We start from the raw sequence: 17,868 nt of genomic DNA, 5'->3' as shown, positions 1-17,868 counted from the left end.
AAGCCTCAAAAGGATGCGGCGGTAACATGGTATTGAAACACCGGCTTCATCCATCGTGGCGTTTCAGGGGTTAAGCTTTTGAGATGCGGCCCGCTGATTGGTGACAGCTGCGGTCAGTAAGCCTGTTTTGATCTAGCGCCAGCCCTACCCTAGCTCCTTCATTTCCATTCTATTAATTGATTCTACAGCCCTGGCGTCAGATCTAGAACTAGGCATGTTTACTATTGTTTAGTTGTTTACATAAAGTGTCCTTCCATGACATACTCCTCCACCTCCTTATCCCTCGGCCACCCTCCCCACCACGGCATGTTCTCAATCACGTGCCTGATCGCCTCCCATACTTCGCGCGGGGAAGGCTCAACATCCCTTACGATAGGAACAACATTCTCTCGCCCAGGAATCTCGTAGTAGACCCAGCTTCTCTCCAAAAATACTCTGGTAGCAACCAAAGCGCGACGGAAGGTCTTAAGTCCACCCCGCTGCTCCTTAGCATGAGCTTTCAATTCGTCACTGAAGAGAGCCATCCATTCGATGAGGTCCAGGAGTCCGTGGTAGTCACACGAAAGGCCGAGGACGCGGATGAATCGGTGGAGGTGAGCTGGTCGTGGAACTTCAAGGAGGCGCGGAAGGAGACATGCTGACGGTAGGAATGGAGATTTGTCTTCCAAGGAATCTTCATCTGATATAGATTCTTCCCCGCTGTCATCCCGACTTCCTTCGTCCTCGACTTCAGACTCTAGAGTAGCCTTCTCTTGTAGGAGATGTGGAGGTACTTCTTGTCGCATTACTGTTGAGCGAACGCAATTCTTGAACATTTCTTTCACTAGTGGTACCCCTTTCAGTGATACCTGGGCGGCCGAACGCTGAGTGGCGTCGGACCATCTGGAAGGGTTATCTTGTGTAAAGATTGCAGCAGAAGCGAACAATGCTTTCTCCAGGCACTTGCAGACTCCTATGAACACTGCTGCATCAGGTACTGCGTTGACCTCGCTCATCTGTTCGAGCATCTCCAAGGCCATCTGCCAGGATAACATATCTTGAAGTGGCGCAGGAGCTCTAGGCATGTCCACATTGACAATCAAACCTGTACGAGAAAGTGTGAAAAGGAGATGCTCATAGGGTTTTGCGCGAGTTGGTTTGGCAGCTCGCATTAATCTGAATGCGTAGCTCAATGGGTTTTGAATCAATCCTTGAGATTCCGGTGCGCTTTTCTGGCCATGTACAGGACCCTCGCGACCATGACGCTTGACAGAGCTGAGACAATGCCGGTACAGTCCTTGAAGAAAGGAGTCAAACAGGACAGGTGGGATCTGTCGCAGCCAAAATTGATATTCGGCCTCTACTTCAAAATTTGTAGAGCCACCAAGCAGTGCTTCCTTACACTGCCGGGGCAAATGGCCCGCTTCCAGGACTTTGAATGCCATCGGCAAGCTCGTCGCATTTGCCAGTAACAGTCCGAGGATTATCTTGCTTGGAGTACGGCCTTCACTGATCATGCTATCAAAGAATTGCTCGGCGGTGGGTGGCTCTGATCGAATGTAGACGTTGTCTCTAGGTAATGCCGGCTCTTCGAAAATTTCAGTACCATCGCCAGGCAACGGATTGGATGTGCTGAATTTAGTCGAATTGCTTGATCTACATACTCGCGCTGATTGTACTATTTTGCATAGCATCGCATGGTAAACACTCATGTCCGGCCTTTCTACGTTGTCTCGACATTCCAGATAAATGGCCCAAGCCTCATTCAAGGTTCTTGTGGCTTTGATGCGGTTGACCCAGACTGTATCGATTTCACCATCTAGTGTCTCGGGAACAAGTATACTACGTGTTTGAATGGTTGGACTTGTATCGGTATCCCAGCCTGCGAGAATAGTTGCGGCATCCTCCCAACCCTCCTTGGCGTAGCCGGCTTCACTAGCCTTTTGGAGTATATCATTTGCCTGGCTACTCCCGTGTTCAATGCCGATCAGTGCATCGATACCTGTTCGATCTTCTTTCCAAGGTGGCCAAGACTTTGACTTAAGAGCAGCCCATTCCCGTTCCTTGAGTGTCTTCTTTTGCATCAATTGAACAGCAGTGACAGCACGAAAGCCTCTCCTATCGACCACTAACGGAGGATTATTTTCATGCATCCTTTGAAGAATTGTGGACTGCGCTCGTAATTGATGTACCGCTGAGACAAAGGGGTGAGATGATACTGGCACCGCAAGCAGTTTGAGCATGGTGTTGTATATGAAGCTAAGTCGAGCCCGATCCGGTATTTCATTCTCTCCGAATCCTGGCGTTGATGCTGATGATAATCTCGGATCATATTCCAACGGTGCCAATGTTGATTGGAAATTCTTCCCATTGACAAATTTGCAACATAAAGCCGTGATGCTTTCAAAAGCTGCAGGCCACACTTCTCGAGCACGCCGAAGGAGTCGAATTATCATCACAATGAAAACATCCTCTTGGAAACCAGAAGGATCTTCCTTGGGGCTAGCTATGACTTTTTCAGGAAGAGGTTTCCCAAGGTCAAGGTGTGCGGACAAGCTCGCATAGCCTCCTTCTTGGAGCAATCGACGAGACGCAAGATCGACTGACCTCCAAGCGTAGGTCAAGAGATCACGTAGGCCTCTGGCAGAAAATCTTTGGCGGCGAAGCAGAAAGACGAATAAGAAGTGAGGAACTGGTAAATTCTTGTGTTTCCCTGTAGATACCTCACTGATCATAGCCAATCTTCGCGCAGCTAGGTCCGCCGAAGATGCCGTCAGTATCCACGTCCAGCTCATCAAGTCCGTGATGTCCCATCCACGATACTGAAGCCACTGAAGACTGCGAGTCTCTGTGAAAACAGACAAAGCTCCATCGTAAAATTTCGCATTGTGTGATGAAGCTCTTGTCCTGGCAATAAATCCAAGAATGGGGTAGACATCGCGAATATAACGAGCCAGCAAATTTTTGGCATCCCACGACGAAGGCGTTACGAGTTCTAAATTTGCTTTGCCTTCGGCAGCCGCTCTTCTTCCTTGCGCATAATCATTGGTCGCAGTGTGAGCATCTATATATGACAGGTCCGCCTTCTGGGCGTATATTTTTGGCGTCGCATACTCCTGTCCTACCGGGCCAAGAGCATCTATCAACTCTTCGGATGTTGTGTGCCAATGTGTGTTTTTCTCTGATGGGACGGGTATAATCTGTTCAATTTGCAGATCTGGTGGTACATGCTTAACTTCTCGGCCAGCATGTAACTCAAATAGATGCCGACGCGCTTGAGGACATGATGCCCGTAGATAACGTAGAGGCTCTCGACGTCCCTAAGAATATTAGTTGTGCCGAGCTAGACAGTGTCGCGGGCAAGAAGCACTCACAATAGCAGACCAGGTTTGCGATAGATCACTGCACAAAGCCCTGATGTTACGGCTGCCTGAAGTGTGAGGTTTCAATAGCATTCATAGTCGTATTGTGGATTGCAAAGTTTGAGGGTCGTGAAAAAGGCAGTAGTTGAAAGGAACGCTAGCCTTTTTGGGATTAGCGTAGGCTCATCAGCATCCGTCGCTTTCACACGGGTCCATGATGTGGCAAACGTCGCATATTGGTCGACGATACAGTCAATTCTGCCCGAAGTCAGCTCGCTAGATAAGGCTGAAGGTGCAAGCTACACCCGGTTGATTCACCATGTAAGCCTCATCATGCATGGTGGGGGGATCAGTGATTTCCACGCCTTGCACAGTTTGTTGTTGAAATTGTCTTGCCGTAAAATCGGCAAAAGTGAGACCACTGCAGGCTTCAGCATGTGCTCCTGCACGACACTGCTCTTGCCTTTGCGACTTTTGTCTTGAAACTTATTGGGCGGTCTTGAATACGCTTAGAACAATGATCTGAGTTTGTCTATTTGATTTCATGACGTTCGCTATCGTTCCGGCATCTCACAAAACTTTCTGCATGACGAAACTCCATTGATCATGATTGATTGTCCAGGACTCGATACTTTGACTCATGTTTCTAATAACGAGGGGCTCAGGAAATCTTCGCCTCAATGGACGAACCCTTTCCCTGCAGATTCTGACCTCGCTGGAATAGGGGTACATGAAGTCCTGGCAAAGCAATGTGTAGACACGTCTTGAGAACTGCGCAAGATCCCGAACTCACAAATACTGACGGCTCTGTTGAAGGTCATCATATCTTTTGTCACAGGCGCCTGGCTCAACACTGTTCTAGTTCTGGTCGCAATGCTGTTAGTGCGCAGCTACCCACTGGAAACACACGTTGGGTGAATGACTCAAGGCTAGCTGGTGTGTCGGCGGTTTGCTACTTCTTGCATATGAACGATGCATCAGGCTACCCAGCCGAGAACATTATCCATAGAAATATTTTTAACCATCTTGGGCTTTGGTGATATGACTGCGACTATCGAACAAAGGATCCGAGCTCAGCCGGAAATAAATTCGACATAAACATTGCAACGTGCTCCGCTTGACACTGCATAACACGCATCAGCGGTCTTTCAGAGCTGGTAGGGCAGGTATCTTTTGAAAAAATGCCCCTTGTACTGCAGTATGATATATTTCGAACTTCGTATGATCGCCGATGTGTATCAATCCTTATTGTGGGAGACGAGTTGCTCGCAAATCGAAAATCCTATCGGACGACTGAGTTTTGACCCTTTCGCAATTCCTGTGGTTAGTATTTGCCTTGGTTTGGGGCACCTTGCAGCTGATACAAGCTCGTGGTGACCGCTCGTGGGCTCCACCAGGTGATTTCCAATGGGAGTTTGGCCAGTCTCTAGCTGTCATACTCCTTAGTCTCCCTGTGCTAAGCTTACAGAAAGGCGTTCTCGGTAAGCTGAACATTTTGTGCTGAGCTTTGAATCAATTCCCGTACAGTTCCATTGCCTACCATCTGCTTTCACTGCGAAAAGTCTCATGTTGTGAAGGTTCAAGGATGATTCTATGAACTTTCAAGTCGCCAAATTTTACTCTAAAGAACTTTATCTGACACATCATATAGAGACTAAGAGGTTTTGGGGTTCACATGAAGCGGCAACGTTTCCTCTTCGTTAGCTACCTGCGGCTGCAGAGCAATGCTTTAGATAAGAAGACCACCCCACCAAACCCTGAGGACAATGTCATGGAGCGCATGGGCTCCCAGGCCTTATGGCTAGTCTCCGGGTCGTTGCTCCGGGATATGAAAATGGACACTTACCAAATATGGCTGACATTTCGCATTATGATAACAAAGATCAGCTGCGGTGGTTCAGCCTCCTTGTCATTCTCAACATCTTCTTGTTACTCTGCCATGTAGCTGGAGGTTTCTACTTAAATTTTGGGCAATGTTTTCGCCCGGGCGACCCCTGGCTAGTATTTTATCTGGCACAGGCAATGTCTTGGAGCCTCTAAGCTATCTCTATATGGACTGGAACCTACTTGTTTATACAGTATTTTGGATATTTTAGCGGAGAGACACTGGCGCGCTAGTTTCGAGTACGCAGAGGTGAGCAAAGAAGCCTGCCATGAGCAATTCTTGTCGTCATCAGTGACTTCTTACAAAGGCTGCACTCGGACACCAATCCCCTCTAGACTTACAACAAGTGTATCGTACAGTCAACGCCACATTGAGCTACACTTATCAAGCTCCCGTACAAACAAAGCCTACGAAAGCACAGGTTGGAAAAGCAGGCGCAAATGCTCAGTTGAGGTACTCGGAATGGCAATCTCTTCGCCTTAGCTCGTCTATATACAATGACAATGATCATTACTGCCCCTCCTGACTACTCTATTCCCAGCGGTGGCACCTCGCCCTGTTCTTGCCTCGGCTCGCCTTGCATCCGGTACGAGGCCTTCCACCTCATCTTGACACCATTCGCTTGACCCTTCTGTACACCATTTACCACGATTGGTTGCGTAATGCCGTCTTTTTGGCTCGGTAACAGATTTCGCCCGGATTGAGGCGTCAGCTTGAGGGTCAAACCCTGGCTATTGCTTAGTATTCTTCGCGAGCCTCAAGAGTGTAATGTGGTAGGAAACATGAAGCTTACCTTAGTCACTGCAACCTGAAAGGCGTATTCGGTGATAAGATTTGCGGTGTTGTTGGAGAAATGGGCGGCTATCGAGATTGAATCCACAGCGGTTCTGGTTGTCTTGAAGGCGATATTGACGGCGGTATTAGAAACCGTGATTAGGCTTGAACTGGGGAGGTGACTTTCTTCGGGCAAGGCCTGAAGCGAAGTCCCAGTCATCATCTGTTGATGGGACATTCGTTTTCTGCGTGGACGCGGGAGGTTTAGGCGTTGGCTGAGTGGATGATGAGGAGAAGTCGAATAACGAAGCAGAGGCGCTGGCTTGGGGTATCTGAGATGGTTGGACGGACTGGGACGGCTGTGGAGACGAGAGAGACGCAAAAGGATCAGGCGCTGTTTGGGTTGACTTTGGAGGTTGTTGAAATTGACTCTGAAAGGACGAGAATCCAGCAGGTGTCGATGTGCCGGACGCATGGCGCGAGGAAGAATTGACTGACGAGAAAGGGTCATAATTTGGTTTGGGATGTGAAAGAGTTGGTTGTTGATATGCGGGAGGCTGATCTGATGGGGCTCTGGCGGAATTGCCCTGGGTTGTACTTGACAATAGTGACGGTCCTGGTATGTCTGAACCACATTAATTAAAAGGAAGCTCACGCTAATGGCATGTTTTGAACTCACTGGTGTTAGCCCCAAATCCGAGAGCAATGCCACCTGACTGGCCATAATCTTGATTTTGGATTGATAGCCCGAGTAGGTCATCCTCGACAGACGTCGCTCTTTGCCCACCTGTTGCATCTGTGTTGCCATTTGCGTCACCCTGAGACTCAGCTTCACCACTGAAATCTATGAGCGAGAGCTCGTTGTCACCAGTTTTGGTGACTCCAGTAGAAGTTCCCAGAGTACCTTTCGGGATCTTCGAGGCTGCTTCCAAGTCGCCTTGCTTCACCAGTTTGTATCTCTCGATGGTTCTGTGAATGCTATCATTGATTTCAAGCAGCTTGGCGACAGCTTCCGCGTCGTCAGACTCCTCCTCGCACATCCTCTGGATTTTCGGATGGGCACTTTGCAGTGCGCTTACCAGTTCCTGACCTGTCTTAGAAAAAGAAAAGCGTGGCAGAATGATGGGACCCACCTCGAAAACATCACCCTCGACCACCTTGTCTCCTGGCTTGAAATTCTGAAGTCGTTCCTCCAGTAATCTTGCTTTCTGTTGAACCCTGCTCACTTCTTCAGCTGCTTTTGCCCGGTAGTCTGTTTTATGTCTTGTGTCAAAACCCGCCATGACCTTCATTAAGCGGTTGGCTTCCTGGAGATCTTGTGGCCCACCTCGCCTGATCAGCTCCTGTAGTTTGGCAGACTGCGCAGCTTTCTCTTCTTCCTCCATCTCCTCGGCTGATTGAAGATTCTAGAAAGCGTAAGATATTGCCATCAGGTTCGAGGGGTTTCATACCTCGCTGCGATTGAGCACAGCAGCATCTTCCCGTCGTACCTCTGGAAACATGTAGCCTTTGAAGCTCAGGAGGCGGTGCATATCTCTGATAAACCCTAGATCTTCTTTGTAGCGTGAAGTCTGGCATATGGTCTGCCTCCATTCTTCTATGAGCTCCAATATTCTTGACTGGACTCTCGATGGGCGTATCGGCGGCCTTTCTGGAAACCGCCTTACCAATTCATTTAGGAACTCTTTCGTGCTGATTTGTAGGTGAAATGGGTATCCGCAATTTTTAACGCATATGTCGAGTAGGGAGAGGGCAAGCAATGAAATATTGGCGTTTCTGTGGTTGACATGGTTGACGATAGCCACGGAGGCTTCGCGAGGGGCGCTGCCTTTCTTCGAGTTGATGAGGTCTGCAATCTCGAGACTTAGCGCTAGGTTTGGCTCATAGTTTTGCTGAGGGTCGACTGCGTTTTCTGTGTTTTCCGATGAGCTACATGGGCTATCAATGCGCCCATGGCCAAAACATACGAATGTAGCGCTGTAGTGGGGTCTGAGCAGCTTCGCCGAAGGGTCCAAAGCGGTCTCTTGCAGCGTACCGCGCGGAGGCCGCTTCCATATTGGAGAGCAGGAAAATGGGCGATATGAACCAATTGTGGGCTCGAGTCGGGGTGAATCGGCCTTGAATATGAATATCGAAAGCTGCCTACTTGAAGCAAGTGGCTTGACCTCATTGGCTGGTGCTCAAGCTCCGCAAGCGCGCATCAGCCCGCAAGCCCAAGATGTCATCGATCTGGTCATACACTTCTAAAATCTACGACTGCGGACACGAATACAAAGGAGTAGACACCGATTCTCTTCATCTCTAGCCAGACCCCAGTCACGCTTTGTTCAGCTACTACAGCTACATCACAGAAGACTCGGGCCCGAGGATGCGTCACAAGAAAGATGGCTACCGCGGCAAGGGCAAAAAATATTCCAGTACCCCTCGACACCAAGAGCATCAAGATGATGACGAACAACAAGAGGCGACTGGCAAGCGACCACCTTTCAAAGCTGCATGCTGGGATCTGGAGCACTGCGATCCAAAGAGATGCTCGGGTAAAAGGCTCATGCATTTTGGCCTTATGAGGGAACTCCCTGTGGGCAAGAAGTTTCCTGGTGTCGTTATTACGTGAGGCACGGTAATTGGACGAGAGATGGGCAAATACTTATGAAATTGTGAAGGCCGACTGCAAAAGAAGTCATCTCACCAACGGACAACGATCTTCTCGAACAATATGGCGCTGCTGTGGTGGAATGCTCATGGGTGAGAGTCGCAGAGATTCCCAAGGGCAAAATAGGTGGTAAATGTGAAAGATTATGTACGTGCCGAGCACAGCTGGACTGGGATACCGGTGCTGACATGTCCAGTACCATACTTGGTGGCGGCAAATTCGGTCAACTATGGAAGACCATGGCGGCTGAACTGTGCCGAAGCGCTAGCAGCTTGCTTCTACATCTGCGGTCATGAAGACTGGGCTCATGAAGTCGTTGCTCACTTTTCCTATGGCGAAACATTCCTCCAGATCAATTCGCAATTACTCAAACGCTACGCAGCATGTTCTAATGCTGCGGAGGTTAAGAAAGCAGAGGAAAATTGGCTAGCGAAAATTGAGCGAGAATATTCAGAGAGCAGAGTCGAGGCTGATATTGCAGGGAATGGAGACGCATGGGCAGGCGGCAACATAAACCGCAGATCGTTTCACGACTCCAGCGACGAAGATGACTCTGACGTCGCTCAGGGCTCCGAGGGTGAGGATACTGAGGCAGGTGGAGTTCAATTAGAAGACCGTCCAATTGACATTCTTAATGAGAGCGAGGAAGATGATGAGGAAGAAATGGCAGACCTGCGAAGGCGCGTGCTAGCCTCGAAGCCTTTTGCCAACCCAGCCAAAGACGATAGGCCTATTATGGACACGATACCTCGGCCTCTAAACCAACAGCTACACGATTCTGATGCTGAATCAGGTTCTGATCTAGAGGATAACGAAGCCTTCAATACTATCATAGATGCAACTCCGGTCACAAATCGGACAGGCCTCAATATAAAGCAGCGGGCGCGTTAAACCAAGAGTGTGAGTGGCACGTTTCCACGATCACGAACCAGTGCGCCCAAGAAATGGTGAGGCTACACGCAATGAGGTTATGGTGCCTTCAATTCGCTGAAGGGACTTTCTCAGTTGCGCCAAGATATCCTTGCGGGACGAATTGCTTCCCTCGGTATGCGAACCCTGAGCGTTGCGCTTCTAAGCTAGATGTTCGGAACGTTCAACGGTTTTAGGAACATGCAATACCATCCTTCATATCATTGCAGCAACAGATCGTGCCAATATATGTGGGCGACTTTCACCTGCCATCTTAACGCCTATTGCCGTCGATGCAGGCGAAAAGCCACGACTCGGGCAGCCACGATTCGGTAGCCGATCGCAACCCTCCATCAAACTAGGCATTTCAAATCAATAATTGACGAAGCCTAACAATCTATCTTCGGACTCCCTTTTCAATCGACGGCGGTGTGCTATATTCCACATACGTGAAGTAGCATCATCAGCGTACCACAATGTCCACCTACGAAGGTACTGTACTTGTCACGGGAGGCACTGCCGGGCTTGGGTATCACGCTGCCCTGCAGATTGCAAAACAGCATCCGGATTATCTTGTTATCATTGCATCGCGAACAAATACCGATTCCGCAGCTGAAAAAATAAACGGCGTCACCGGCCAGCAAAATGTCGAATTTCAACCTCTGGATCTTTCGAGTTTGGTGAACGTGCGAGGTTTCTACGAAAGTTATTCGAAAAGGAGTCATGCACCAATCAAAGCGTTACTTCTCAACGCCGGTCTCCAGTTCCCCAATCAGGCGGAGTACTCGGTTGATGGGATTGAGAAGACTTTTGCGATCGCTCATGTTGGTCATGCCTTGCTCTTCTATCTTCTACGATCATCCCTCGCTCCAGACGCTCGAATCGTCATTACGGCCAGTGGTGTCCATGATCCCGCGCAGAAGACAGGAATGCCACCTGCCAAGTATGTCAAGGCCGAAGAACTGGCTCATCTAACTCCTGAAGGCGCCAAAGCTGACGGCCGGCTACATTATTGCAATGCTAAGTTGGCAAATGTCATGTGGGCTTATGCTCTACACCGAAGGTTTCAAAATGGTTCATTAGGGGGAAGAAATGGACAGTGAACTCTTTTGATCCTGGCTTAATGCCCGGCACAGGCTTGGGAAGGGAGTACCGCGGGCTTATACGCTTCATGTGGGATAACGTTCTACCGCGAATGCTTCCACCACTTAGACTACTGGTCAGTTCGAATATCTTCTCGCCGGAAGAATCAGGGCAAAACCTCACTAGGCTGGCTGTGGGAAATGATGTAAAGGGCATTAGTGGCGTCTACTATGAAGGCAAGAAAGAGGTAAAATCTAGCGTGGACAGCTACAAGGAACTGTTGCAAGAGGACTTATACGAATGGACTGTTGACGCAGTGGCGAGCAACGAGAAGGAGAAGACCTCGTTTGGGGACATGAACGCTTCCTAAATACTCTATCTTGGGATTGCATCCATCCCGTCTCTCTGAACAGTTTCTTGGCACGGCATTTTGCCTTCCGAGCTCCTGGCTTCCGGGTCGGAATCTTTTTTGTTCCCGGTTCCGATGTCCTGCTTACCACCACCCAATCTTTCTCATCCTTTCTCACTTCTACACCTTTGTCATGCTCTGATCGCAATTACCGAATATGAAACCCGCAATTGAGCCAGGAATTGCTGGCAAAAAGTTGCTGCGGTCCTGTGATAGCTGTCGGACTGCTAAAGCAAGGTGCCTCCCGCAAGAAGGAAGTCGCACGTGTCAAAGGTATTGAACATTGGTATTCAAAATCTGCGCTTCTTGTTGATGTACCTAGATGTTCTCGATTTGACAAACACTGCGTCTTCTCCGAGGCGCGTGGCAGGTCTAAGCAAACGAGTCCCAGGTCCCAAACGTCAGCTGCACCGATGTTAGGACCTCGTGAATTTACTGATATGGTCCATTCAGGAAACTGGCCGATGTTGAGAAGAGGATTGACAATATCTATAACCTATTGCAAACCGTCGGTGCCTCTCAAGCGGCGCCACCATCGACTGTACCTCAATCACAGAGCGGTAAAAGTAATATAGCTTCGGATTCCGGAAACTTTCCATCAAATGATGATCTTTCATTATCACAGTCGGCTGCCATGTTTCCACCAACTCCAAGCTCGTTGAATACCGAAGAAACAACGGCGGGTCTCTCGGATGTAATCACAAAAGGCATCCTTAGCTACGACGACGCCGAGGAAGCCCTGACACTGTTCAAAAGTGATTATGCTGCAGTATCTCTAAATTGGCCGTCGAATGACCCTGATATGTCATCTCTGCGGCATGATCATCCATTTCTTCTGCAGTCAGTGCTTACTATCGCCTACCAAAAGGACGCGACAACTCAACAGCGCCTTGATTCAGAGCTACGAGAGACTATGGCGCGTAGAGTCTACGTTGACGGGACTAAGGACTTAGATCTACTGAATGGTCTGGTAGTCTATGTTCAATGGTAAGCATTTCAGCCCCACCGAAACGAGTGGCATCGGTTCATTTGATGCTCCTAGCTTACAGCGAGAACAGGCTGTGCTTACAGCTAGACTGCCGTATAGACCATATGTATACCTCTGCTCAATTGTGTGCAACCTTAGCCGCAGACTTGAATGTTGTTAGTACGGCGCTCTCGCGGCCTCCCAATCGCAGCAATTTGGAAAATTGCCGGCTTTATATCATGATCTATCTGCTCTCTTCCGTGTAAGTTTCCGCAAAGATCTTTCAGATATCGGTTGCTGACCGCTCAGTATGTCAATGACGCTGAGGAAACCATCTTTGATTGCTTTCAATAACGACCTCAAGGCGTGCTGTTGTATTATCACTGATGCTTCGAGAACTCCTTCCAATGACTATCTATCACGAATGGTACATCTGCAAGGATTTTTAGAAGACGTTACCAGAACATTCTCTTATGATACAATTGCTAATCGGAATCTGGATAACCAAACAGTTGAATTGACTACCCAAGCACTTCGAAAGCGGCTAGAAGATTTTCAGAGCCATGATCCACTCCAAAATGAAAGCCTAGATAGTAAGAGCTTCCCTCCTTTCTCTTGAAATTTTTAGGCTTGCATGACAACACATTGCCTTACTCCACCACTCACCACCCTAAAGAACTTTCTGCAAGGGCACTAAACTGACAAAATCCCCGATTAGCATCTTTCAACGTGGCCCTCCGTCATGCCTGGATATATCTTTACGAAGTATCCATGCATTTCGTACCGTCCCCACCCACGGCCAATCATCATTGCCTCCTCCTCTCCTGCCTTGAGAAGGCCAAAGCTTTCTTGGACTTCTATCTCACAATTCCTCAGCAGCTCATCTTTCGCCAAACGACGATTGAACGCTCGTATTATGCCCACGCTTTCATGGTACTCCTCAAACTCGCCTTCTGGACCACAGGTGGCACTGCCGAAAATCCCTATCCTCTCCGTCATGCCTGCAACATTTCCGGATATTTAAATATCTTGTCAAGACCATGCAGATTTCACACTAATTGTGACAGCAAATGTATTGCTAGGGATGGTTTAAAGGCATTCACAGATAGAACTCAGAGGTTGAAAGTCTGGTGGGATAGAGTTGAGATGTTTGGGGCCCTAGGCGGAGATGGAGGCGAAGGGAAGGAGGTAGATATGATGAATCCGTTGAGCTTGGATGAGATCATGAAACGGGAGCGACTGCCAGGCGAAATAGGCTCGGAGATGGATTTCGAAGGAATGGGACTGGGCGATTTTATGGATTTTGATTTCATGACTTGGTCATAGAAAGAGATGAAGTCGGCAAGTTTCAAAGTCAAGAACGGAAGAATACTCTATTGGTGCACCAGTCATGGGGATAGACAAATTTGTTATTCTATGGGATGGTCAGCGACAACTTCATATTCATGTACATCGGATCATGAATACGGATGCGCTACGCCAGAGTGAACTAACTAGGATTAATGAGACGCACCTTCATGTCTCGATGCATGACAATTTCTCATGAACTTCATCGCGCCTTTGATCTTGGGCTTGAGACAATAGCCTATCGTCCTATTTCAGAGTGTTGTTCAGTTGTTCTAAACCAATATCCATCCAAGCTCGACAGATGGCACGAAATGTCCATTCGCATGAAGTCTTCCGAGGGTATGCAAAAGTTTGAGGCTACAAGTACAAAGGTAAATCTTGTGATATCGATGCGGCGGCGGTGTAGAGACCTTGCTATGGACTGGCGGAAATCAAGATTCAGGGGGACGGAAGCTAACCTGAAATTTTTGGGTTGACACAGAGGTCGGACTGACCCATTGCCTTGCGACACAAGGGGACACTAGTCGACATTCATTGTGATACTCGCTATACCTTTGTCATGTGAGCCGTCTGCTGGGTCCAAACAAAGAGACAAAATATTATAAGAAAGATCAGAATGGGCTCGAGCCCAGTATTGACTATCTATTGTTCCCCTCGCACAATATTGTGCAAACAACGCCATCATGGAGAAGCTACCACCGGAATTAAAGCTTCAGGTACTGGAGAGTCTTCTCGAGATAGAATTAGTCTTCGATATGACCGATCCCGCGAAATTGGTACTCCCAAGACCCTCCCGCTGCAAGACTTCCTGGCATGATCTCAAATGGGAACGTTGTCTGGATTGGAAATTGCACGCTTTTGCAAGAGGAGAGCGACACCATGAATGGAACAATGCAGTCTTCAATCTACGATCGCTCTTGAGCTTGGCGCTCACGAACCACCATCATTACAGCTTCACAATGCCATTCTTGAATAAACTTCTCGATAACATACTCAAACAATTTCCAAAAGAGCCTTGGCAGCGCTGGCTCAAGACGCCTCAGACATCAGAAGATTTTGGCCCCGACTTCGTCAGTCACATTTGGAACATCCTTCGGCTCGGGGATGAATTTCGCATCTGGGCTTTGAGGAAGGCTGCACCTGAGAACTCTTATCCACTCATCCTCGAAAGGGACTACAACCATGTCAAAAATTTCGATGAGACCTGTTCACGCTTCGAATTCGTGGAATTCAAGGATACGCATGAGTTCCAAGGCTGGATATGGAGTACTTTCTGTAGACTATGAACCGTGGATGAAGATTGCTTCGGATTAGAGTTCGTTGAGACACCGCGTCGACCCCATGATCTGGATAAGGTGACGACTGTGGTGATCAAGAAGAGGACTGAAGAATCCACGTCAAAGTCTGGACAGGATGTCTGAATACTCCGGAAGTGATTGCAATCGCCATCTTGGAGAAGCAGAGGCATCAAATGAGCAACACACAGAACGATCTAATTGGCACACATGCCATCATCAATCATCGATATCTTGTCTGCGACTCTTGACCACTTCATGTACTGACTCTGACGTAATGAAGTCAAAATCAGGCGACAGACATTTCTGACATTTCAAAATACGCAGACGACACCAGAGATAAGTGCCGAGGCTGTAAAAAGAAGATATGGGAAACCATTTGTTCCTCTTCCCTTTGTTTAGATATACTCGGATAATCAAATTTTGTCAATGATATCTAAACTTACCCCCTACCATTCATTCTCATTGCATCTCAAATGGACAGTGCTTTCATATCGCCGGACTTAGACCGATTGGAATCATAGACTCTCAGGTCTTGTCAGAGTATGTAGCTAGTAGCTCTGCAATGATCGTCGTGATCTCGAATGTGATTGAATGATTAAACGAGACCTCTTTGTGAAGGCAACGTCACCGGACCGAGCCTAGCACAATCGCCTTAACTTTGTGAAAGCCTCATGTGATGATTCAGACCGCACCTTACTCTCTATTGGACACTCCCAGCAGACTTCTGAATTACTGCAATGTGCTCGAGTAGGGTAAAAGTTCCTTGATTAATGTGGTTGAGGGACTGATCGTGATTATATCGATGCTGCAAGGCACAAGAGACGTGAAGGTTAGTGCCACAACCAAGGTAAAATCATAAATTTCTTGGATTAACTTTGCGTGGGAGCGCCATCCCACAAATCACCAAGTCTTTATTCGAAATAACCCCAGATCAGTCTCTTTCCTTCCACCCATCTCTTTGAATATTCTTTTCCCTTTGGCCTGCTGGTAGTCTGTGACACCCATCGGAAGTCACCCAATGACTGGACCGTTCAGACCCCTGAGAGAATTTCGAATGTCTAAACTTATCTGGTACTAGGTCACAGTGGACTGTTGGAATTTATTTCAAGACAGAGGATATTGGGCGTTGAGGGTATTGTGGGTACTGAGGGCATAGGACGATGAAGAAATGCCTATTCGTCGTTCGCCGGGTTCTTGTTCGATAGCTTCGATCATAAATGCTGGGCGGCGGCAGTGAGGTCCGAGTTCTAAGGGAGGCAGATGATCGAAAGCCGTGTTCCTAACATGACGAGTCATGGAGGGTCTCACGATGGTTGAAGGCGCACAACCCTTTCGTTGCACTGCAGCCCCCGAGATAGAGCCCCTCTCAGATCGATTTCTGAGGAGGGTTATCGTGAAAGTCACAGTACATTTGTTGCCGAAAGAATCATTACACCGCGAGCTGTTCCCTGTTATCAAAAGTGTGTGGTGAGAGACTATGATGTTTCCCCCTCGCTGGATGTTCGTTCGATGTCCTCGATCGTATGTGCCAGGCGATGGCGTGGATTTTGAGTCCTAAAGAAACTACGGTGGTCAGCGCCACCGCAGTCCTAAAAAAAGGAAGAGGTCCGGGTCCCCAACAAAATGAGTCTGTTGCCAGAACAAATCATGAAGGGTCTCATGATTGCCACAGGTTTAAGTCATTGCAAAAAATAGCTCGTAGTTACCACGGGTATTAATCTTTTCATCGCAGGCCCGTCATTCGGGAGGCGATGAAGCCCCCCTCGCCGAAACAAAGTTCGACTATCGTCGACCAAGTATTGTCCATAGATTACTCTATGGTACATACCTTTGTGGTTCTTGACAGCTTGCAGCCGGCTATGATGACTTCACACATTTCGTATCCTACTCTTGTATGCTGCACAGCAGATCTCGGTCGAAGTGCTCGTCGAGAGGAAGGTATTACAGTGTCTCAATGTACTGAGCCGGTTCATCGATCATGTATGCTTGTGTTGGACAGCTTCATGACAGTCTCTGTCGTCAAGTACCACCGTGAGGAAACAAGCAGCGAGGGAATGCTTTCTGTGCGTCAACGTCAGTCATGAGCTTTCGGGCAATGGAGCATTACGGCATGATACTGTGGTATAAATCTGCAGCGGCAGTGTATTGTATGTATCGTCGTGATGAGGTCCAGAGATCATCATTAGGATACAACTTTATGACAGTTGAGGACGATGAACAGATGACGATGTACTCCTCCAGCAATAGCGGAATCATGAACGGCCTATGGATGCTATTGAGGATGGTCGGGTGGGTCAATGTGGAAACGAATATTCAATGAAGCTGCCACAGGAGGACAAGCAGGCTGGGCATGACATTAAGAGAGACTGCAGAGAGGATGGAGAAGTAAACAACGAGAAGACGCGGAGCAGTCTTTTGTCGGAAAGCCAATCACTAAGGGGCTCCTTCCGTCTCAGCAATTGCAAAGGGGCGTGTGGTCTCTGGGCAACGGGCATGACAACGCCTCCCAGGGCGTTATTAAAGTTTCCCCGAAAACACATTATGGTGAGGTATTGGGTGCTCTTCATGACTTTTCGACATGATTTTCCGAAGGTCAAGTACACATTGCTAGATGCGATTCCTGACTCAAAGATTGATAGTCACGGCTCAATCATTTGGGAAAAGCATCAATCATAGAGCATCGACGAGGCCCCATGTTCAGGGCTAATAGATGTCCTCAAAAAAAAGATTCTTTCCATTCTTCTGCAATGCTGTATAGCAGCTTATTGAATTTGTTCGATTCCAGATCGTTTACTTTTATTTCAGAACGAGAAAGCTACATACAGACTTGACATCATTTAGCGTAGGAATCACCAGTCAGAATCTGTGGAATCTCTTCATACTACCTCAAGATTTACATTTATGTGTTGAGAAAAGCCGCTTTACCTTTCTTCGCAAAAACGCACACACTATTGACAGTTCCAAACTTGCCACCTCGGGTTTTGATACCATGACTTGCCTCTCGAAATAGGATGTCAGGTTTTACAAAGGAAGAAGGGCAAAGGCTCCACGGCACACCCATATCACGAGATAGACTCAACATTCGCGTAAGGGTGACTGAGCTGAACGTCTATAGATCAAACATCCCGAAGAACTAGCTTTCACCAAATTAGTTCTAGGGACCCAGAAGATCGTCATTACTTACAACTAGGGTAGTGATAAA

General features: G+C 48.0%; 5 protein-coding genes across 5 annotated transcripts; 3 read left to right on the top strand and 2 right to left on the bottom strand.

Annotated features, from left to right (window-relative positions):
* Positions 1–236: 236 nt before the first annotated feature.
* On the bottom strand, positions 237–3,434 carry KY384_005785 (uncharacterized protein; the record flags this gene model as incomplete). The annotated part of the gene is made up of 2 exons (XM_044814283.1): positions 237–3,299; positions 3,354–3,434. The coding sequence occupies 2 exons, from the start codon at positions 3,432–3,434 to the stop codon at positions 237–239; spliced, it is 3,144 nt and encodes a 1,047-aa protein (XP_044668433.1).
* A 2,318-nt stretch (positions 3,435–5,752) lies between these two features.
* Positions 5,753–8,055, bottom strand: KY384_005784 (uncharacterized protein; the record flags this gene model as incomplete). The annotated part of the gene is made up of 6 exons (XM_044814282.1): positions 5,753–5,953; positions 6,020–6,034; positions 6,237–6,625; positions 6,680–7,406; positions 7,452–7,912; positions 7,968–8,055. 6 exons carry the CDS (start codon positions 8,053–8,055, stop codon positions 5,753–5,755), a joined length of 1,881 nt encoding a protein of 626 aa, XP_044668432.1.
* A 69-nt stretch (positions 8,056–8,124) lies between these two features.
* Positions 8,125–9,544, top strand: KY384_005783 (uncharacterized protein; the record flags this gene model as incomplete). Its single annotated transcript, XM_044814281.1, has 4 exons — positions 8,125–8,232; positions 8,306–8,610; positions 8,664–8,800; positions 8,850–9,544. 4 exons carry the CDS (start codon positions 8,125–8,127, stop codon positions 9,542–9,544), a joined length of 1,245 nt encoding a protein of 414 aa, XP_044668431.1.
* Positions 9,545–10,038: 494 nt separating this feature from the next.
* Positions 10,039–13,347, top strand: KY384_005782 (uncharacterized protein; the record flags this gene model as incomplete). Its single annotated transcript, XM_044814280.1, has 4 exons — positions 10,039–10,505; positions 10,646–10,990; positions 11,508–12,041; positions 13,089–13,347. 4 exons carry the CDS (start codon positions 10,039–10,041, stop codon positions 13,345–13,347), a joined length of 1,605 nt encoding a protein of 534 aa, XP_044668430.1.
* A 704-nt stretch (positions 13,348–14,051) lies between these two features.
* KY384_005781 (uncharacterized protein) lies at positions 14,052–14,654 on the top strand (the record flags this gene model as incomplete). Its single annotated transcript, XM_044814279.1, has 1 exon — positions 14,052–14,654. One exon carries the CDS (start codon positions 14,052–14,054, stop codon positions 14,652–14,654), a length of 603 nt encoding a protein of 200 aa, XP_044668429.1.
* Between the last annotated feature and the right edge of the window lie 3,214 nt (positions 14,655–17,868).

This window comes from Bacidia gigantensis (genome assembly GCF_019456465.1).
Source record: "Bacidia gigantensis strain McMullin 20006 chromosome Unknown contig_246, whole genome shotgun sequence".
NCBI classification, from domain to species: Eukaryota; Fungi; Ascomycota; class Lecanoromycetes; order Lecanorales; family Ramalinaceae; genus Bacidia; species Bacidia gigantensis.
This window is presented reverse-complemented; position numbering and strand designations above follow the sequence as displayed.